The sequence below is a fragment of the Vicugna pacos genome, chromosome 5 (assembly GCF_048564905.1).
Source record: "Vicugna pacos chromosome 5, VicPac4, whole genome shotgun sequence".
Taxonomy (NCBI): Eukaryota; Metazoa; Chordata; class Mammalia; order Artiodactyla; family Camelidae; genus Vicugna; species Vicugna pacos.
This window is the reverse complement of record NC_132991.1, coordinates 66423318-66443938: the sequence shown is the minus strand read 5'-3', so window position 1 is coordinate 66443938 and position 20621 is coordinate 66423318. Positions and strand designations below refer to the sequence as shown.

The window sequence follows — 20621 nt, the reverse complement described above, 5'->3', positions numbered from 1 at the left end:
GGAAATAGAAGGTGACTTTTGCCAGTAACTTGGTCAACCATTTAGCTTGAACTGTATACACAGCCAAGAAATCATTGAATATAAGTGCAAGAAAGTCTCGCAGAGGTCAACTGGTTCATTTCATAGGTTATAATATATGGAAAGAGAACAGAAGGGTCTTCTGCAGTCATCCTGATGTAAAGAATCACTCTGAAGATGCTGCTACCCTACATGAAATTGTTCAGGATTCCACATCATCTTCCCTCTTGGAAAGATTGGCATATGGAGCTGTTCAAGTCCTGCTGATTTTATTTCCTGGGACTCTTCCAGCCACTACCACATTTCCACCATGCCTAAGCATGTGCCCTTTTATGTTGCCACCGCGTGCCATGTGATGTTCCTTCTGCTGCACACCCAGTCACCCCTCCTGATCCTTGCTCTCCTCTTCTCCTTGAGGCCTTCCCCAGCCTCCCCAAGCAGAGCTGATCACCCTCTCCTCTGAGCTACCGCAGGATTTCATTAGCCTTCGTGATACTTCCTCATAATAATTGCCACATTGCACTGTAATTATTTATTTATATTCCCATCTCCCTCCATAAGACTGAGATCCCTGAGGGATGGGTTCTGGGTCTTAATCACCTTTACATCACTGCGGCCAGGGACATGGCAGTGTTTTAAAATAAATAAATAAAAGCTTGAGCAAATGTACACATCTGAAAACATTCAGAGGTTGTTGGAAGACTTTTACAAAAGCAGCTGATGATCTAAAGTTGAAACCAGCTTCTTACTATCTAGTCTGTTCTAAAAAACAAGTCACTGTTCTGGAAAAGATTTGTAGGAATCTGAGCATCTTTTAAAAACAACTGAAACAGTCCATAGGAGATGATATTATAAGCTGTCTCTATCCTGTAAATCCCTGATGTCAAAAGGCCAGCATGAGGTTACGGGGTTACCAGAGCTCACTTTACACCCAGGCAAATGAGAGCTGTGGGATATTCTTGGATTTGACACCCTTTGGGACCTAGTATATATATGTTAACTTTTTACCTGGCTCTTTGGAGTTGAGAATCTGTTTAGATTGAGTAAATATTATAACCCTATTTAAAACTGCAGAAGAGCTCAGCATTAGTGCATTTCGGTGCAGAAGGAATGAAAGAATTAAGGTAGTATGAAAACACATTCTTAATAAATCCTTGGACTGAATTGTTATTTTGCTAACCACATCAGAATACTGCATACAGAAATCTATGTTTATGAGATAATAGAATTAAGCACCATGTGTGTGATAATTAAGATCTCCCTGTAGTCACATACATATGTGACACATGCATATCTTCTGGGTGTTTGGACAACGGATCATACATCTCTTTAATGAGTAAGAACTGCTTTACATATCATATGTATTTAGAAGGCTTTGACTCCTGACTTTGACTGTTGAGCTCCTGATCAGAATCTTTGGCTGCTTTCAGTTGAAAAACTTGTTCTTTTTTGAATATTTTTTCTCTCTTGTCACGTTTATTATTTTCCCAACCTCCTCCGATGGAAGGGAAAGAATCAGTCTTGTTAAATGAGTAAGAAATCACCATTTTAATGTACTGATATTTGACCTGCACAGGATACAATAGCCTATTCTGCCTGATGGAATCCTCTAAATTAAAAAAAAAAATCCATACATTAAATCATTTAGAATCTCCTTATTTTTCCTTCACATTTTGTGGTCAATTACTCCTTATTTCCTTATTGTGTAAAAGGAAAGGCCTAGGTGTCCAGCTGCTGGGAATCAGTGGCCTTTGATGGCATTCCATGATCCCTTGGGAGAAGACAGAGCTTATGTGTTTCCTCTGAGGAAGAGGGAATTTCACGGAGGCCTAGGAAATTCCCAAAGTTTTATGGCCTGCAGCCCACACAGGCTTATTTTTCCCAGAATTGACCCTGAAAGTTTAATCCACATCTAAATGTCAGTTATGTATTCCTAAAACTCAAGCTGTGTTTGATTTAGGCCTAGAAGATAATTTTATCTTGCGAGTCCTACAGGTGTTGGTGAGAATTTCTTTGAGAAAGTTGAGGGAGAGGGTGTATGCGTGTATGTGTGATATCATTAATTTGCATGCAATATCATTAAAATGGTATAAATTCCATAGATTTCTGCCGTTTACTTTATTAATATTTTGCTAATTTTATTTTGGACCATAAAACTCTTCAAGAAAACTTGTAACGGTCCATATGAAATCATGCCATAAGTTTAAGTTTCTAAAACCATTACATTAGACTAAAGTTGTGTACCACCAGAATTAACCTTGAAAGTACTTGAGGAGAATGCCATATTGGACCCAACCTATAAGCTCTTGCTAACCCACCCAGCACTCCTTTAGCACTGCATCAGCTGGCTATTCCTTTGATTGAGCACCAGCTAAAGTAGCTGGCTTGCGTTTAAGTGGCCATGTTGTACAAGCAATGCAATTCTTGAAACGCTGGGATCATATTCAGCACAATGTAAAGCTCACATTACGAGAAGTAATTAGGAACTGACACCAACCGAGGGAAACCAGCGCAGCCCATGTCCAGGGGCCTATGTTCATTACATGGACTGGCCAATGGGAATACTACCACTACTTAAACTGCCGTTTTCCCCCAAGCCCCCATTTTTGTCTAAGTTCACATACTAGCATCACTTAATGCCATTGTGGTGCATTGTCACTATACTTCAGCCATGTAAGAACAACTGTAACTATGTGAATTATAACGGTTTGTTTATCCTCTTTAACAGAAGACACAGTGGATACATGGTTCCAAATAGGTCCAAATCTATTTTTCTTTGCATCTTTGTATGCTTGCTTAGTAAAGATGTAGAGTTGAAATGAAGGGCTAATTTTGCAGCCATCCAGTGTGAAATTTTCAACTATATTTCAAAATCTTTCTTAAGAAACAAAAATTACCATAAGAACTCTTGAAAAATTCCTTCAGTGACCCCCACATATTTTGTATTGCTCATAAAATTGGCAAAATGTGCAGAGACAATATGTATCATATGTTTATACATAACTTCGACTGTGCCCAGTATTTGTGTAAATTACTGAAGGTTCAAAAACACTGCTCTGTGTTGGAGGAAATATGTTAGAATACTATGCAAAATATAAATAACTCAAGTGGATACTTTATGACTAATGGCAAAACTGGCTTCTGAAATTCGAACATAGCCAGGAGGGCACTGTATAGTATCAGAATAATGCAGTTATATGTTACAGGCTTATAATGGCAAGTTGAAGCTGTGAATAATAACTTGTGTGTTGTTGAATTGTGAATAGCACTGTCAGTGTCACTCCTCAGAAATTTGCATCTTTGCTAGAAATGGAGATAGAGGAGCAGAGTGTTCTGATTAGAGAGCGGCCTCACGTTGTCTCAAGTGATAAAGAGCAAAGGTAGAGCAAAGCCTTTTATCAGAAGAGGAGATGACATTGATCTGGTGAGATTCTCCGTCACAACAATCAATCACATGGGAGAAAGTTGCCCTTCATGCATCAAGGAGATTACTTTCAACAGTAAATGGTGGTCGTGGTTCGTGGTATTAGTGGAAATGTTTGCCATTATTCAATCAAAAGCGCCCAGGGAAGGGAGCCTACTTTTCCACTAGGGCTTGATTCATTGGGGTCAAAGTCCAGTCCAGGGTTAAGACTACCAGAACAAATCCTCAAGCTATAGGAGTCAGCGGGTCAGCTGACTGAGCTTGGGATGGAAATACCAAGATAAGGATCCCAAAGAGAACAGATGCTGAAAGCAGGAAACGTGTTGAGAAAGACAAAAGGTCAGATTCAGGTTGCCATGCAAAGTCAGGAACCCAGGGAAGCCAAGTCACATAGTCAGACTGTTGCATCTAGGTCCAAATGCCACTGCCAGAATCCGATGGCTGGGGTGGATGCCCACGTTCAGGATCATAGGCTGAGCTAATGCATCATTGTACTTTGTGGGGTCTCTTCTTTGTGACCCTGATTTGCATGTCAACCTCTCTGGACCAGTTTTTGACTTTTCTAGTTTTATTTTTTTAAAGAAATTACATTTTATTATTTAACTTGTTGCTTTTAAAAGAATCCCAATGTTTTATTTTTTAATGGAGGTACTGAATATTGAACCCAGGACCCCGTGCCTGCTAAGCACGTGCTCTACCACTTAGCTATACCCTCCCCCTGGACCAGTTTTTCAGCTTCCCCAAAGGATCCTGACATAAGGAGTAATTTTATTGAACCCTTAGAAATTTATACAAATGCATACTTTTCAAAGTTATTTATTAGCATAGAACATAGTTATTTCCCTCAGAATCTGCCACCAAATTTTCATGTGACATTAAATTGTCTCTTAAAATGTCTAAGCATGGGTGCTTCACTTACTAAGAAGTATAATGTCAGGGATAATTGACAAAAATAGTCCTAGAAATAAAGGGAGACTCTAGATGTGAAAAACTCATTTTGTCTGTTACAGCATTATTCACCCTTTCCCCAAACTCATACTCTTAATATGAGAATTCAGAGGCGGTCAGAATAAGCAAGGGGTCCTTAATTTAGAGCAATTGTTTTAATCAACAAAATAACTTAAATCTGATAGAAATTAAGTGTCTATATGAAGAAAGGCATATTCATGTTATTTGGGGAAACTTTTACTCAAAAATAATTGAAAAAGGGTTCACCATCATAGTGATGATGAATTGGGGAAGAAATTAGAAGAATTCCCAAGTGTGGTTCATGGGTAGCCAGCTATATGTTCCAAAATTTCCCTCCACTAAATCATAAAAATCTTACTTGTTAATGTACCTTTGAAAAAAAATAGGTATTCTTTATAAGAAATTAGGAACAGAGAGAAGATAGGGAATTTACATAATCATAATTTTCACTGAATATTGACACTGGATAATTTTCAGAGCTGTTCAGTACTAGACTATCATTTGAAGAATTTGATAGAATTAAGCCCATGCAAAGCCATTATTTATTATTAAATCTCATTTAGCATATATGGGCACACTGTATAAATGTATTTTTATTATAGAATGTTAAATCCATAGAATATTACTGTAGGTGCCATTGGGCTGTAGTTTCTGTAAATCTTTGAAACACTTTTGAATAATGATCCTAAGTACATACATAAGAATCTCTCAAATTTTTTATTTGACAAAAATCTTTATCAGCAATGGAAAATAAGTAACAGCTGTGTCCGTGACTGTCTTCAGCTGCATATTCTTTTCCAGAACCTAATTTTTGATTTTAAGTGAAATTAGTAAAAGAATATTGCATACAGACAGTTAGATTTTATTATGTTTGTGTTATCAAGAGTGTGGATGCCACAGAGTCTCAGGTTTTTTGAGGGCTCTGTTCCCACTTTGGAAAAAAAAAATGCCTTATTTTCTAAGGCAAAACTATAGTACTGCTAAATTTGAAATTTAAAACTATGATGATTTGTTTAGGTCCTTGAATGCAAAAAGACAAAAACAAACAACCATTCCTATCAGCCAGGAAGAAAACCAGGGAAACAATAGCATAATGGCATTCTTGAAGGGTGAAAGAGTTTTTTTCTTCACTCCATATCTTTCAAAAGGAAGAAAACTTTTTGAGAAAACCTTTAAAATCCCACCCTTTTGTAAGTATAGAAGGATGAACACCATATTCATATAATTAAAACATCCCATGGTGAGCATCACAGTAACATTTTTACAGTAATGTTGTAAAAAATTAAATAATCTATCAAACCCCAAACTGGAAAACAGTCCCTATTCTCCTGATTATTGTTGACATGCACACGTTTAATTTAAATAGTTTTATTCAGTGAGTTTGTAAGGATTATCACACCCAGGCAGCAGTATTCCTGTTAAAGTTTCATTCTATGACAACTGTTTTTTAACTGCACCACCAAATCTGAACCCCAGGCTCGTACTCACTCATCAGAAGGAAACACCCCTCCTTCGGAATGAAGAGCTACATGTCTTGAAGGTATCTGGAAACACAGCTCTTTGAAATTAACTGTATACAATTTAATCATAGTCAGGGTGCACGTATTTACACACATGCCCACTAGGCACACACGCAAAGTCATTGCAGATGAATTCACAAGTCGGATCAATGGTTCTCTGGCTCCCTCTCATTCAGTCCTTGGTGAACGTTACCAGGAGCAGCCCTGGCTGGCTGTCAGTCCTGGTCCTGATCCAGAGTTTCTTTTTTCATGTGGGATGGTTGTCATATGTTGAGTCTCTTTTGCACCCCATTCAGTTTTATACCAGTTTCCCACATGAGCCGGTTGGAGATGTAATATTAATTACCCAGAAATCTCAATCTTCAGTTGCTCCAGCATCATTCCTTAATGAATACAGACTTCATTGCATGTATTTCTGTTACTTTAGCTGCTTCAATTTCTATTTTTATTACAAAGATCTGTGCAAATAAAAGAAGATCAAAAGGTATGGCTATAAATGTGCTGTGCTAAGCTCCCTCTGCCTTGAAATGCCTGTGAACTCCTGCTTGATATAGCTGAAATAGCACTGGCTTTGGAGTCACGCATCTCCTGGTCCACCAGTCAACACTTGAGCTACTTAACGTATCCGAGCCTCAGTGTACTCATCTGTGAAATGTCAATAACAATGTCATCCTCACAGGTTCGATTGGGAATTAAATGAGATGAAGTACATAAAGCATAAATATTATACTCAGGGCATCAGAGGGGCTTAGTAAATACTAGTTTCTTTTCTTCAGTGTGGAGTAGTAATGGAAGGAGACCATGACATGCACAAATGAACATTCATTTTAAAATGTACTTCAATGGAGGTAATTATGAACTTGGAAGAATAGAGTTAGGTTCCAGAGGAGCAGCTAATGCCTTACTGTGATGTGTATTGCATTTGGGAATACATTCCTATAGGTGATAATGAAGAAAATGACGTGGTTCCTGAGTTCCATTACAACTTGAAACTCTGTCCAGCTTTAAGCTGTTATAAGAAAAGCCTGTTTGACTGTACGTCTGCCTTTAAGAGCATAGGCAGTAAAATTTACAAGAAATCACTACAGTATAAATCTGTTTTGTCATACGGCTTGAATTTATTTAAAGTGAAGTTTCAGCACATTGAAGTGCAGAGAGGCATTGATCGCCTACGTAGGGATACAGCTTTGACAGGCACTTTTTTTGTAAGAATGGCTAACCTGTACTTTATCCAATGAACAAAAAGTGCAGAGTCTAATTTTCTAACCAGCAACTTGAAGATGGGATTATTGACACTTTGCCAGGTTTTATATGGTTGCAAGAGTATTTGAGTTACATCATAAGCTGATGTCACTTCTGAGGCTATCAGGCAAAATTCTTAACATCTCTACTGCTAAGTTCCATCAAGTTAGGAAAATAGAACAGTTAGCATGTAAGTAGAGGAAGGAAAACAAGAGTCTTCAGAAAATTAGTCCTCAAGGCTAGCCTTCACTTTCATTCTGGTTCAATATGTTGTTCGAGGACCCATCTTTAAGATACAAATGAGATGAAGGAGGAGACGCAGGCTGGAGGGTAGTAAGCAGTGGTGGAAAGAGCCTTCTTTGAAGTCAGACCTTGTACATCTATTAGCCACAAGCCTCAGATGCCTCACGTCTATGGAGCAAAACCATGAAAGCTATATTTAAATATTCTTGTGTGACTTTGCAGTGTTTACGATACCTGGTATATAGGAATTATGAGTAAACTCAAGTGCCAGGTCCTGGGACTTGGTAGTGGCTTCTTGAAGGTCTGGGTTAAGAAGGATTCTAAGCCCACCTCTAGGATCATGGAGAAAGAAGGCTGTAATTGATTGGTGATGTCTGTTCTGGGCAGAAAGTGGAGCAAATTAAAGTTTGTATTGATGTATTTGGTATATAAAATATTCCACAAATTGTAACTATTTACAGTTATTGCTGCCTATGACAAAGGCATTTTTACATTCCTCTTCAAATTCCTACATCTTCAACACAAAATGGAATGTTAACTGCCTCAGTTACAATAGCTGTGTATATCATTTTTATTGATTTGATGGTAAACGCATGTGTGTTTTGTGCCAAGAAGAACTGAGAAATGAAATCAGAATTTGCTATTCCTAATCTTATTATGTAAAACAACTACTTGGGGAAAAATCTGATACAGTTACTGAAAGTAGAGTGAGGGTTGGAAAGAGGAAAAAAAAGAAGAGATAATGTTGAGATTATCATGGATTATCATGAAAAGTTTGTACAGTGTCCCATAAGTTCTTTAAAATATTCACACAAGGGAGAAGATGCAGCATGTTTTGCACTTAGATGGTCTATGAATTTCTAGACTTTTTTCCTGTTTTTCTCTGAGGCCAGATTTCTTTCCTGGGTAAATAGTCATGTTCCTGTCAACCATAGGGGATTTTCTGAATCCTGAACAGCTGATTTTGTATTCCTGCCCCATTCCTTCTATTTGGGAACTGAAATCTGATCAAGCCCATATATTAAAATTTATTTATTTATAGGCATATGGAAGAATGGCTTACCGTCTGAGTCTGATTATTTTTTCCCACAAATGTAGGAAAATTGTGGGGATTTTTAAAACAGTGCCTTATCAGTTTCTTTCTTTTTTTTTTTCCTTTTATTACTGATGACTTCATCCTGCTTGAATTCAGTGCTTCAATTTCTTTGGGTAGACTAATAGATTATGTATGCTGTGTTTGCACCATGATGATTGAACTCATCTGGTGAGTCTGAGCAGGGCTCCTGCACTCACGTAACTGGCAGAAGCCTGCATGGTGGATTCAGGCACCGTTGTCAGCTCAGAGAACTCGAGAGAGGGAACTTATTCAAAATTGAGCTGCGCTGTCTTTCCCACCTTCCGTTCTTCAGAAAAGCGTATTAGACCTTCCTTTTTTTCTTATGCTCTTTTTCAAATTTTTGAGGAAAACTTATGAGTACAGTAAGGAAGCAGAACTATTTTGAGAATTTTAAAATACATATTGGAGGAAAATCAAGGTATACGATCCCCAAGGATCTGTCTTTTCTTAGTCAAAGGTGTCGTAGAGCAGGTAGGAAACCGAGAACTGTGTGCTGACTGTGTGGGGAGGGCCTGAAACACGTGGTCCTGCTTCCAGTTGACTTAACAGTCTGGCTCGGGAAAGAGTGTTTTCCTTCCAAAAGACGGTTACTCACCATTTTCTTTTGAGAGTTTACAAGTATAATTTTTAAATGTTTTAATGAAATAGTAGATGACCTCTTTCTATGGTTTCAGATATCTCATTTTATCAGATATCTCGCTTAAACTTAAAACTCAACTGTAATAGTTGGGGATCTTTTTGGCACATAGGGGTCTTCACAGAGGGGCCGCTACCTGCCTTTCTAAGTCCCACCTGTCTCTTCTCCCTGCTTCTCCCATATACCCTGTATCTAGAGCAGTGATTCTCACACACCAGTGAAATATGAGTATCATTATAATTAATTGTTACAAACTGAGTTAAAGTACCAACATTTGCAAGTGATAGATTTTGTCATTTATTAGAGTAAAATCAAAATATCCGTTAAGTACCAGCACTCACTTTTATTATCATTTGTTTCCTAACTGAGAGAGGCAAGGGAGCACGTATCACCTGATACGTGTGTGAGGCAGGACAAAAGACGTTGAGGACCCCTGCCTGCCCAAACTGACTTCCTCGCACTCCCCAAAGCAAGATGCTTCCTCATTTCTGTCCTTTGTGTTGTCCTTCCCTCTACCTGAAATTTCCTCACCTCACCTGTCCAGCTGTTGAGCTCCTATGCATCCTTCAAGACTCAGCAAAAGTGTCACCTCCTCCAGGGAGCTTTCTGTGATCTTACATGGCTCTGCTCTCACCTTGTCAAGGTTTAGGCAGCCTGTGTTTCAGCAAACCCTGTGCAGACCTCTAGCACCTACAGTGGTTTATGGTCTTCTGTGTCCCTTTGAGTCCCCCACCTCCCAGACTGTGCCTTTTTTAGACAAGATCTGGAAACTGTTCGTTTTTATATCCCCATGTCTTCATGTAAGGTCTGGCATGATAGGGCATTCAGTTATGCCTGAGATGAGCCAAAGTAGTTGAACAACTGTGGGGACTTGCCTAGCATCCTCCTCTTGCTTCTAGCCATGATTGTATCACATGATGTTGGTTCTGTTGAAATGATGGTGATAGATTCAAACTAAAAGGGAGCCACTGGCTGACCAGTGTGGGGTTGAATGGCTAAGTCACTGGAGAAGCTGTAATTCCTGAGAGGAACATGCAGCTACGTAGAGAGGAGAACCTCGGACTAGTAACCGAGATGGCATGTTCTACTATGACGAGCCCTTTGTTTGTTTTTTTACTTCTTGGCATGACTTCCACCTTCTTCCACCTTCTCTTCTTTCCCTGTGTCCTACCTACATCCGTGTATTGGCACGTACCCCAGCCCCACTCCAGAAACTCACAGATGTGATTACAATTAACAGTGGCACATGTCAACTCTGCATCACACTGAACCTTCAGTTCAAATAACTGGTATCAAATAGGCAACACTTATTTGAGAAAATGAGACACTGCATTCAAATTTAGCCAAACTCTGTACATATGATTATAAGAAAAAGGTGATGGCTCTCTTAATTGCCCTAAAGGTCTGGACCTTTTCTTACCTTCTCATTCAGAAGGCATTCATTAATCCAAAGTTAGATGTTTTGACCCTTGGAGCTAAACTTATGTACATAATGACTGCTTTTTGTTCATTTTTTCCAGAGTTTTCCTAGAATATTTGAATGATATTACTGAATCTTCCAAATTTGGGTATCTGCTGCTTTAAAAAAAAAATCAAAAAGTGGGTTCCCAGGATAATGTACATTAGTGACTGTTTGTTTGATTATGTCCTACAGTGGCCGTCCCATGAGCGGAAGCGCTGACCGCATCCAAAAGTTGCGGAAGGAGTACTATCAGGCTCGGAGGGAAGGTTTCACTTTATATGAAGACGATGATGGAAGAGCAAGAGCTGATTATGACCTTCACTGGGTGAGTCTACGCCTGATTCCAATCACTGAATTCATCTTTACTGAGACAGTTTAGCATGGAAGAACATGGCCCAGAATGTTCTGTGCATATTGAGGTATATACAGCTTACTTGGGTTTTACAGCTATGAGTATTACCTGATCCACAGCCATCTTCTCCCATGGAAGTTGTTTACCTAAATCAAACCACACGAGTGCACCATGGTTCATTTTAATTGCTCTCATATTTACTTCCTGTTGGACTTGAATACGAACTTGTTGGGATGGAACAGATGTTAGCTATTTTAAAAAAGAAAAGGAATCTTGGTCATCATCTCCTGAGCCTTAATCCTTGCCCTCCATCTCTTGGGTCTCAGACGTCTGGGCAAGCATTAACAGACCATGCAACCTAAGCCGTCTCTCCTTTGGAAAATGGTTATTAGAACTACATTTCAGAAAGGTTATCTTCCAAGATATCAATTGTTTGTATATTGCATCTGAACAGTCTGCATTTTGATGATCTTACCTGTGCACCAAGATCATCTTATTTTGAGATAAGGGCAGTTTTTTTTCATTAGAGATTCTTTGCCAAATCCTCCAGTATTCAGCAACAGAAATGACCATTGTGACCTCCAAAGAGAGGTTCTCTGGGTTTTTTCAAAATAGCATGATTCATTCTCTTGTCTTTTTCAGGAAGGCCAGGTTGTACCTACGAGATACACTTAACTCTCAAGCACTCACAAGAAGTGCTTAGAGTCGGATTAAAAGTACACATCACATACTTAGAATAGTGCCCGACACTGGTTGGTGCTTAGTAAGTGTCAGCTCCTGCTACTGACGTGATTGGCACAGAGCTGCATGTGGTAATGGTAACGACCTTGCTGTGAGCCATTGCTCACTCATCCTCTTGATGGTTGCTGCCTTCTCCTACAGTTTTTAGTGCTGTTTTGAGAACCACAGAAGGAACTGTCTTACCCTTGGTGGCCACACCAGCTCTTCTGAGGGACAGGTCTGCTAAAGGAAAGTTCCCTTTCTTGATGTTCACACTCATATTTATGTTCATGAGGTCAGGGTAGGGAGAGTAGAGTCCAGCTGCTGAGCTGATTCTGTCTAGTTTTCATTTGGATACTGTGGCTTCTTAAACATGAAAATCACTTTACATTGAGGTCCAAAAGCCAGTTTCAGCATCCACCACTGCTGTGCAGAGCACCTGAAACTCCGTAGCCCAGTAGATTCTTCCTTGCGTGGTGGAGTTTAAAAACACTAAGCAGAAATGCACAGTAAGAATTAGCGATCTCCAACCAAGTGGCTTCGGCCTCTTCCAGAGAGAAGCATCCTGTGACTACAGATTGGAACAAAGCGCTCTTTATTGGTTTTACTACAGATGTTAGGATTAAGCAGAATGGCACTTACAGTGATGGGGCAACTGGTCACTTAGACTCTCAGTGACAGAAGAGAAAGATTTTCAGAGAATAACAGTTTGATAGCAATTCATTTCATTTCAAGCTTAATCAAGATTAACTTACTGACTTTGATGAAAGACTCTATACATAAGGTTCCGCCCCCTCAGTCAAACAATGAAATTAAGTTGAAAGTCTGGTTATGGTGGACGTTGTTTCCACCATAACCAAAGCAGAACACCACGCTCAATGCATTGAAAAGTCTTCCTTCCCAAAACCAGTATGAATGTCTATGAGCAAAATGAGATCATAATTTTACATAAAGCCGTCCTGGCTGTTTGACCTTATTTTATGTGATCTCCTTACATCAGGCTGAAAGGATGAACATGCTTAACACTCATGAGACTTAAAGTTTCCTCTGACCGTCACCAGACGTGAGCCAGATAACTACACACTTGGGTCCTCCCTATCTTTCTTTTTTTTTTTTTTTTTTGGTTGCTGTGGAGGTTTTCTTTTAATCAAGCATTTCAGTGTAGAGTACACAGGTCCTCCCTGTCTTGATGGTTCTGTTTTTGTGCCAAGCAAATGTGTAACCAAACAAATAATCTGGTGAGTAAAGGAGTATCTTTATGTTAATTTGTGTTTCCCGTGCTCAGGTGTATTGAGCTTTGCCAAATGTGACTGATTTTACACTTCCAGGGCAACTGGGGGACTATACCTTCCCAAAGGGATGCTTGGGAAATGCACTGTCATGAAAGAGGTGGTACTCCAAACCAGGGATTAGAATCTCAGCATCCTTTCCCATCCTCTCCACAAGCCAAGGAAAAACACTAGTATCTTTTGTCCAGCATAGACCTGAGAAATTACACCGTTGTCTTGCTACTTTTGGAGAGACCTAGAAACTTAACATTCATTCCTGCCAGTCAGCCAGACCCAACAAAGCAGCTTTTATGAGACTGTGCTTCCTAGATCAGCTGGTCTTCAGCATCACAGAGGGTGCCTGTTAAAAACAGATAAATGTGGGGAGGGTATAGCTCAAATGGTAGAGTGCATGCTTCACATGCACAAGGTCCTGGGTTCAATCCCCAGGACCGCCTCTAAAATAAATAAATAAGTAAACTTTACCCCCCCCAATAAAATATATAAAACAAAAATGAAACAAACAAAAAACAAACAAAAAAAACTGATAGACAGTCCATGAAGGGGAGGGATGAGGCCCAAGGGAGGGCTTCCAGGTGCTTCTCCAGGTGGTCATCAATGTTTCTGACTTCCAAGCCTAAACATAGAGTATTGATTCCAGTTGCTTCGGTAAACACCAAAGCAGTTCACCTTCTCTAACAAATCATGACATCATCAGAAAAATAATTCCATGGAGTCAGAATTCCCCAAGCCCCCAGTACCTCAGGTTGAGAGGCCTGACCAATATTCCCCAGAGTCCCACGACGCTGGGGAACTTCTGATCAATCGACGAGGAAATTAGGAGACTCCATTACCTAATAACTATTTTTAAAGTAAGCCAAAAAAGAATGAAAGTAGGCTCGCAATAGTCTTCAAAGACAAACTGATTAAAACAATCACTGGAAAGGTTATTAGGTTCTGTTTATAACTTTTTAGTGTATTTTTGTCAGTGGGACTGCCCTTCTTTCTTTGGCCCACCCCGGACTTGCTGCATCTTCTCAGGCCATCTTGTGGGTAGTTTTCTACCAGGGTTACACCTGCCCGGTGGCCCAGAGTGAAGCCTTCTCTTACATCTCTCTTGAGTTTTCACTTGCTCTCACCTTTCTCTTTCCCTTCTCTGTTTCTATGTCTCCAGTTCAATTTTAACCAGTATTTGCTCAGCCTTGGTGTAGGCCCGGTACTGGTAACAATAATGTATTTTCTCTACCTTGGAGGAACTCACGGCCTAGCCAAGAATACAGATATCTAAGCCAAAACAAAACAAACAAAAAGAGGACATTAATATATGTGCGAAATGCTGTAGTGTAGGAATGCTATTATGTTTTAAATGAGCTCCGAGAAAGCAATTAATTCTGCTGGAAGCAGGGTGTGCATTAGGGGTGCTGGGAAGCGACAGAGAACATTTGGGAGTTGCCTCAGCCACGTAATTTGTTCTTTTTCTCTCAAATTGGGTGTGTTTTTCTTTTTCCCAAAGGAGCTCCTGATTTATTCACTTCATTTGTGTTAAATTAAATGAATACACACAGATTGCAAGGTTTGTAAATATGGACATGAGACCTTAAAACTCTTCTCAGCGAGTCTGCTTTGTAGCTGTTTTCCCATCTAGGCTCTGAAAAGCTGTAAAGAGCACGTGGAGGGAATTGCAGCGGCGGCAAGCGAGACGCCTGGTGAGTTTTGAGAGACCCAGTTAAGCAAGCAGGGTAGGCTAGCTGTGAAGTGTGCGCATTTGCCGAAAGAAAGCATAATACCTGTTATCTGCTGATATTTTATTTTCTGGAAAACTTGTTAAGACTGTCTCAGTTCTCTGGCAACAGGCTGTGGTTTGTTGCTGTTGTTGTTTTGATTATTAGCAGATAAAGATCGCCTGCTTATTTAACAACAGCGTGAATATCCCGTAAGTAGCTTCGGAACTGGGACGACTCTAGGGTTTTCTAAAATGATTAGAACCTTTATTGCTGTCATTTGTTAAGAGATGTGTGGCATGTATTATACCCCCTCCTTCCTCTTTATAATTCTTTGGCTAAACTAGAGGAATAGTTATCTGTAAAAGGGATGTGTAGACACACGAGTGGGAAGAAGTTACACTGGTTTCCATTGCTGTAAAAGACATAGCGCTGTATCTTTATGGCGCTATGGTTCAGGTAGATCATGGGTGGAACAAAGAGATGATTGGATGAATAAATAAAAACATTTTGAAAGATTTATTCATTCTATTATAAAGATGGTTTAGGAACCAACTGGAGGGAACATACTTGGCAGCTCTCTGGACAATGAAAGACACATCTGGTGAATTCTGCAGTGAGAGGAAAGGAGGATCAGGATGCTGAGATCATGCTCACCATGCTAAGAAAGGATTTAGGGTGGAGTGTGTAATAGCTGCACAAGTACAAAACCCATCAGATGGTTATTTTCTAAACATGAGGGATAAGTCAGGTGAGCTTCTGCCGTCCAATGGTCCAGTCCCAGAACTGAGCCTTGTCTGTATCTTCCTTCCCTTGCTCCTTAAAGGCATCTGTTAAAAACCAGGGACACTAAAAAGCAACTTTGGATTAGTCAGTGACTCTTAAGTTGCAACAGAAGCCTAACTCAATCTGGCCTAAGCCAAAAAGGAAATTTTGTGGCTTATATGATTTTAAAGTCCATAGGCATATCTGACTTCAGGCAAAGCTGGTTCCTGCTCCTCCAAGCAGGCCGTTAGGAGTCTGTCCTCCCTCTCTCGCCTTTGTTATTCTCTCTGCAGGCATCATTCTCAGGGGGCAAGACAGCCATCAGCAGCTCCAACACAACAATTCTGCAGAAAGAAAAATGGTCTCATCTCCCAGTATTTCCAGGAAGTCCTAGAATTGATGGTCAGTGCCATCTTCCATGGCTTACTGACTCAGCCTGAGCCACATGTCCACTCCTGAGCTCCTGTGGCCAGAAAGATGCAGTGCTCTTACTGGCCAGAACTGCATCACAAGGCTTCCCTTGGAACCAGGCAGTAGAGTCAGAACCTACATAAATTCCATGAATGAGTGTAGGGGAAGAGGTGGTACCCTAAAGAAAATCGAAATGTTATTAACAATGGAAGGGAAAATGGATGTCTGGCACAGTTAGGAGTTGTCTACTGTAACTTCTAGTTCTCCTAATGATATAAACTTCCTTCATCTCCTTAGGTGTCCAAGCAAAGAGAGAGAAATGACTTCTCCCTTCATGTATTTTCATGATTAGAAAGAAAAATCTATTATCATTCTTAAACTTGACTATTTTCAGAATGTTTGTACTTATTCACTCAACCACCTTTTTATTCCAGCCATGACCTACGTGAACCAATGCTGCCATTGTTGGCTAGGTAAAAGGACCATTTTGCTCCTGGTCCAGTATCTTTGAGCTATCCCAAGAACCCAGCTGGCTTAAGTGAGTTATTCTTGAGAAATAACCAGACCACTGGCTATTTGTTCAGATAGGCGAGCAACATTTTGATTCACCCAAGACCTAGGAATTTGCCTGAAGGGGAGGCAGTGGTATTCGTTGGAAGGACAAAAAGTAATTCTCTTTCTTTGGGTAAGAACTGCGCTATCTGTATCCTCGTGGATCATTGTTTTGTGACATGCTCACATGGTATTCTTAAAAGCTTCAAAAGATGGAATGAAGTAAATAATTAGAACCATCAAAAGTATGTATTCATAACTGTTGTAGTTCAGCTCCAACCAGCAGTAACCAGTCCCTTCTCAGTTGCTGAGACCCTCTTGAGCTCCATGAACGTGTCCTTCCCAGTGTGTCCATCCATCAACAGATGAGTGTTTCCCCTGATTTCCTGAAACAGCTGAACTGAGGAGTGGAAGAGGTACCACGGCAGAGAATGGTCTGTGATTCTTGGTGGATTTTGGAAGGGCCTGAAATTTGATTGAACTTGATATTGGTGAAACGTCAAATGCCACTTGAAGGGTTGGGTCTCCTTCACCTAGATTTCAAGAAGTAGTGAAAATTTTAGGAAAGAAGAAAACAAAATAAATTGAAGGCTTTTTTTCTTTTGTTGGTAGTTTTAGTCCTTTTATATTGCAATGTGGCTTTCACAGGAACATGATGACGTATTAGCCATATGGAAGACCATGTGAATGCATCTCTAGCTCTTAAGCATAGTGTAAATCATTTTGAAAGGAGACAATATGTTTATAGACAATCCTCAACATAAAAATAAATCATGCTTCAGAAACCCATTAAGAAATTGGCAGTTTGGACCTGGGAGTGGTTTTCCCCATAGGGAAAAAAATTGTTTGTTGTAGGATCCCAGACCAGTCTACAAAAAGCCCACTAAAATCCAATAACCTTGTGCTAATTATAAAACAATAGCTCAGAAGTAGGAGCAGGGAGTCATCTGAGCTGGAAGAGGAGTAGGAAATTCCCTTTTCCCTGTTTCTTGGACGTATTTTACTTTGGAGATTTTCTTTGGCCCCTTCCTGTCAGTCTTTTTTTTTTTTTAATTTACAACTTGTTTCTTTTACTTATTCTTTTAATTAGTATTTTTTATTGAAGTATAGTCGATTTATAATGTTAGTTTCATGTGTACAGCAAAGTGATTCATTTATACATATTCATATATATATGTATTTTTCAGATTCTTTTCTATCATAGCTCATTACAAGAAATTGAATGTAGTTCCCTGTGCTATACAGTAGGTCTTTGTTGTTTATCTATTTTATATATAGTAGTGTGTATCTATTAATCCCAAACTCCTCATCTATCCCTCCCTCTCCTTTTCCCCACTGATAGCCACAGTTTGTTCTCTGTGTCTGTGAGTCTATTTCACTATTTACAATAACCAAAACATGGAAGCATCCTAAGTGTCCATCAACAGATGACTGGATAAAGAAGATGTGGGTGGATGGGTGTGTGTGTGTGTGTGTGTGTGTGTGTGTGTGTATTATTCAGCCATAAAAAAGAATTAAACAATGCCATTTGCAGCAATAAGGATGGACCTAGAGATTATCGTATTGAGTGAAGTAAATCAGACAGAGTAAGACAAGTGTCATACAATGTCACTTATATGTGGAATCTAAAAATACTTTTTTTTAAGATACAAATTTTATTTACAAACCAGAAATAGATTCATGGACATAGAAAACAAACTATCAGTCTTTAAGAGTGTTTCCCTAGGTTTCCTGACCCTTAATCTCCCCTACCTCCCTATCATGACACCTCACTTAAGCCCATGTTTTCCCCCAAAGTACTCAGGAATCCAGAGTTACCTGTCTTCGCCGTCCTCCATCAAAGTTACTGTTCTCTTAGTTTGTCTCAGCTACATTCTGAGGTGCAGATAATCTGACCCATAAAGATTCTTCATACTCCCTGAGAGACTTCTCTTTTTAAAGAAGACATTTGATTAACCCTAACTAAGTAGAAAATTAGGGGCCATAGGGGACGTCTAGGAGGAGGGAGCAGGAGAGGGGTCAGTGGAATCTATCCTTGAGAACTGTCCCCTGATAAAACAGGGGGACAGTGACCCAAGGTGTTAGGGCATTTCCCCACAGCCTGGACTTTCTCTCATGTGTTTCCCCACATCTCCCAGCCTGACCAGCTTCCTGTGGGAGATGAGCCGATTCTAGGAGCGGCACTGATTTCTCCAGCAAACTGGCCCTCACTTCCCTCAAACGAAGCGTCTGTTTCTAAGTCTGCCCTCTGTGGCCCGTGGCGAGTTGCCGCAACTCACATTGACTATGACTCAGTGAGCGCTGTCTGAAAATCTACCCTGAAGACAGCTCCACCCTAAACTGTCATTTTCCCTTCCAGTATTTCTAAACCCACAGCTAGATCCTGAATTCCCATATAGCAGGTATGGGAAGCATTTTGGAGCATGGACTCTGATGCTAGACTGCCTCTGTCCACATCCAGGCTACCCCATTGCTAACTGGGCAAATTTGGGCCATTTATTTAACCTCTCAGTCTCCTTTAAAATTGGGATAATAGTACTACCTCATGTAAGTGTTGTGACAAATGATTATTACACTTAAAGCACTCAGAATGGTGTCTGGCATGCAGTCAGGTGTTCAAGAAAGGTGAGGAGATTTGAAGTGTTGCACATACTGAAGGTGTTTAGAAATAATATATTCCATTAGCCAGACAGCTGTTCTATCTTCATCATTATTGGTGCTTAACCTCTGGTTATTCCAGAGCCCTGGGACATTGTACACACAAAGCATTTGGGAGGCCTTCCGATCGTGCTCGCTCTGGTTGCCCCTGAGGTGCCCACAGTCCCTTCAGGTGGTAACTGTCGGGCTTGGTTGTAAGGCACTTTGGGCAAAGTCCATTGGTCAAAAGGTCAATATCTATTTCCCTCTCTCACACGTAAACTTCAAAAGTGCACTGCTTTCATCCCTGACCCCAGGGGCACACCTAATCTCTTTAATGAGCTTATGCTATAATCAAAGACCAAAGACCAGAAGAAAGTTAGAAGCTTCTGTTTTCAGCTCTGCAAAAACCCTGAAGCAAAGAAATACTTGGGTCTAGTTAAGGACTTAGAATAGGAGGGAGAAGGTAATACAAAGAGAAAATATGCGAATGATTTATTCAATAAATTTTACTATAGCCAACTCAGTCACAACAATGACATCGTTTACTCAGTGCTGATTCTATAAGTGAATACTTTATACAAATTATTCTAGACACCTCTATATGGTAGGTGTCTTTAATTCTATTTTACAGACGAGGAAACTAAGGTTCTAAGACTTTGCACCATAGTCACACAGTTAGTAGCAAAGATGATATTCCAGTCTGCACTCACTCCCTGTGGAAACGAAGGAGGACCTGCTGTGGCCACTGCTGAGATACTTTTTCTACATGAGTGAGATGTTTGAAACAAAGAGAATCTCTGCTGAACTACTGTTTAACTATCACTCTTAATTTGCTTTTAACCCAATAGAAATTGAACCAAAACCAAATACTGGTATTGTTTCATCACTTCGTTGTGAAAGTCAAAATAAAATCATTCTTTTTAGGCTATAATCAAATAAGTTGGCCGATCTCTGGCTCAAACCCAAACCTAAATACCAAAAAGCAGGAAAAAAAGTTCAGTACCACATTATTTTTCCATAATATGTCAAAAAAAAAAAAACCCTATGCTCTACTTACATTAGAGTGAAAAAAGAACTCTTTCTGCTTCTAATGAGCAATTAATTCCAGCTCAGGATGTCAAGTTTAGAATAGGTTAAGTTCCCCCAAACCACAGCCGTTTGTGTTGGATCATGGTTAAAACCCAGAATTCCAACTTCTACAATAATCACATTCTTTTCTTCTACTGCAATGGGAGAAATGACCATTTTATGTAACATAGGAAAAACCATAGCAGAAACTCCTATGAAATCCAGATTTCCTAAACTGTTCTCAAAGCTGTTCAGAATCAGTTGGATACGTTTCGTTTTAGCAGAGCTCAAAAATTCTGAAATAAACTTTGGGAACTGAATTTTTTAAATGGAGCTGTTTGGAGGAGAAGATATGAAAATTCACTTAATTGGCATTTGTAATACATGTATGACTCAAACCTGATGACAGTTAAAACTCCACGCGAGCCTTATTCAGAGCCCAGAACAGCCTCTTGCTCGACTCCCCTAACTGTAATTAACCAATGGCCATCT

General features: G+C 39.8%; 1 protein-coding gene across 7 annotated transcripts in view; it reads left to right on the top strand.

Moving 5' to 3' along the window:
• Positions 1-20621, top strand: part of PARD3B (par-3 family cell polarity regulator beta) — a 948983-nt gene that overhangs the window by 806120 nt on the left and 122242 nt on the right. For all 7 annotated transcript variants that reach the window (XM_072961414.1, XM_072961413.1, XM_072961408.1 and 4 more), the window contains one exon: positions 10825-10957. In XM_072961414.1, the coding sequence (XP_072817515.1) occupies positions 10825-10957 (133 nt within the window). The remainder of the gene's footprint in view (positions 1-10824; positions 10958-20621) is intronic.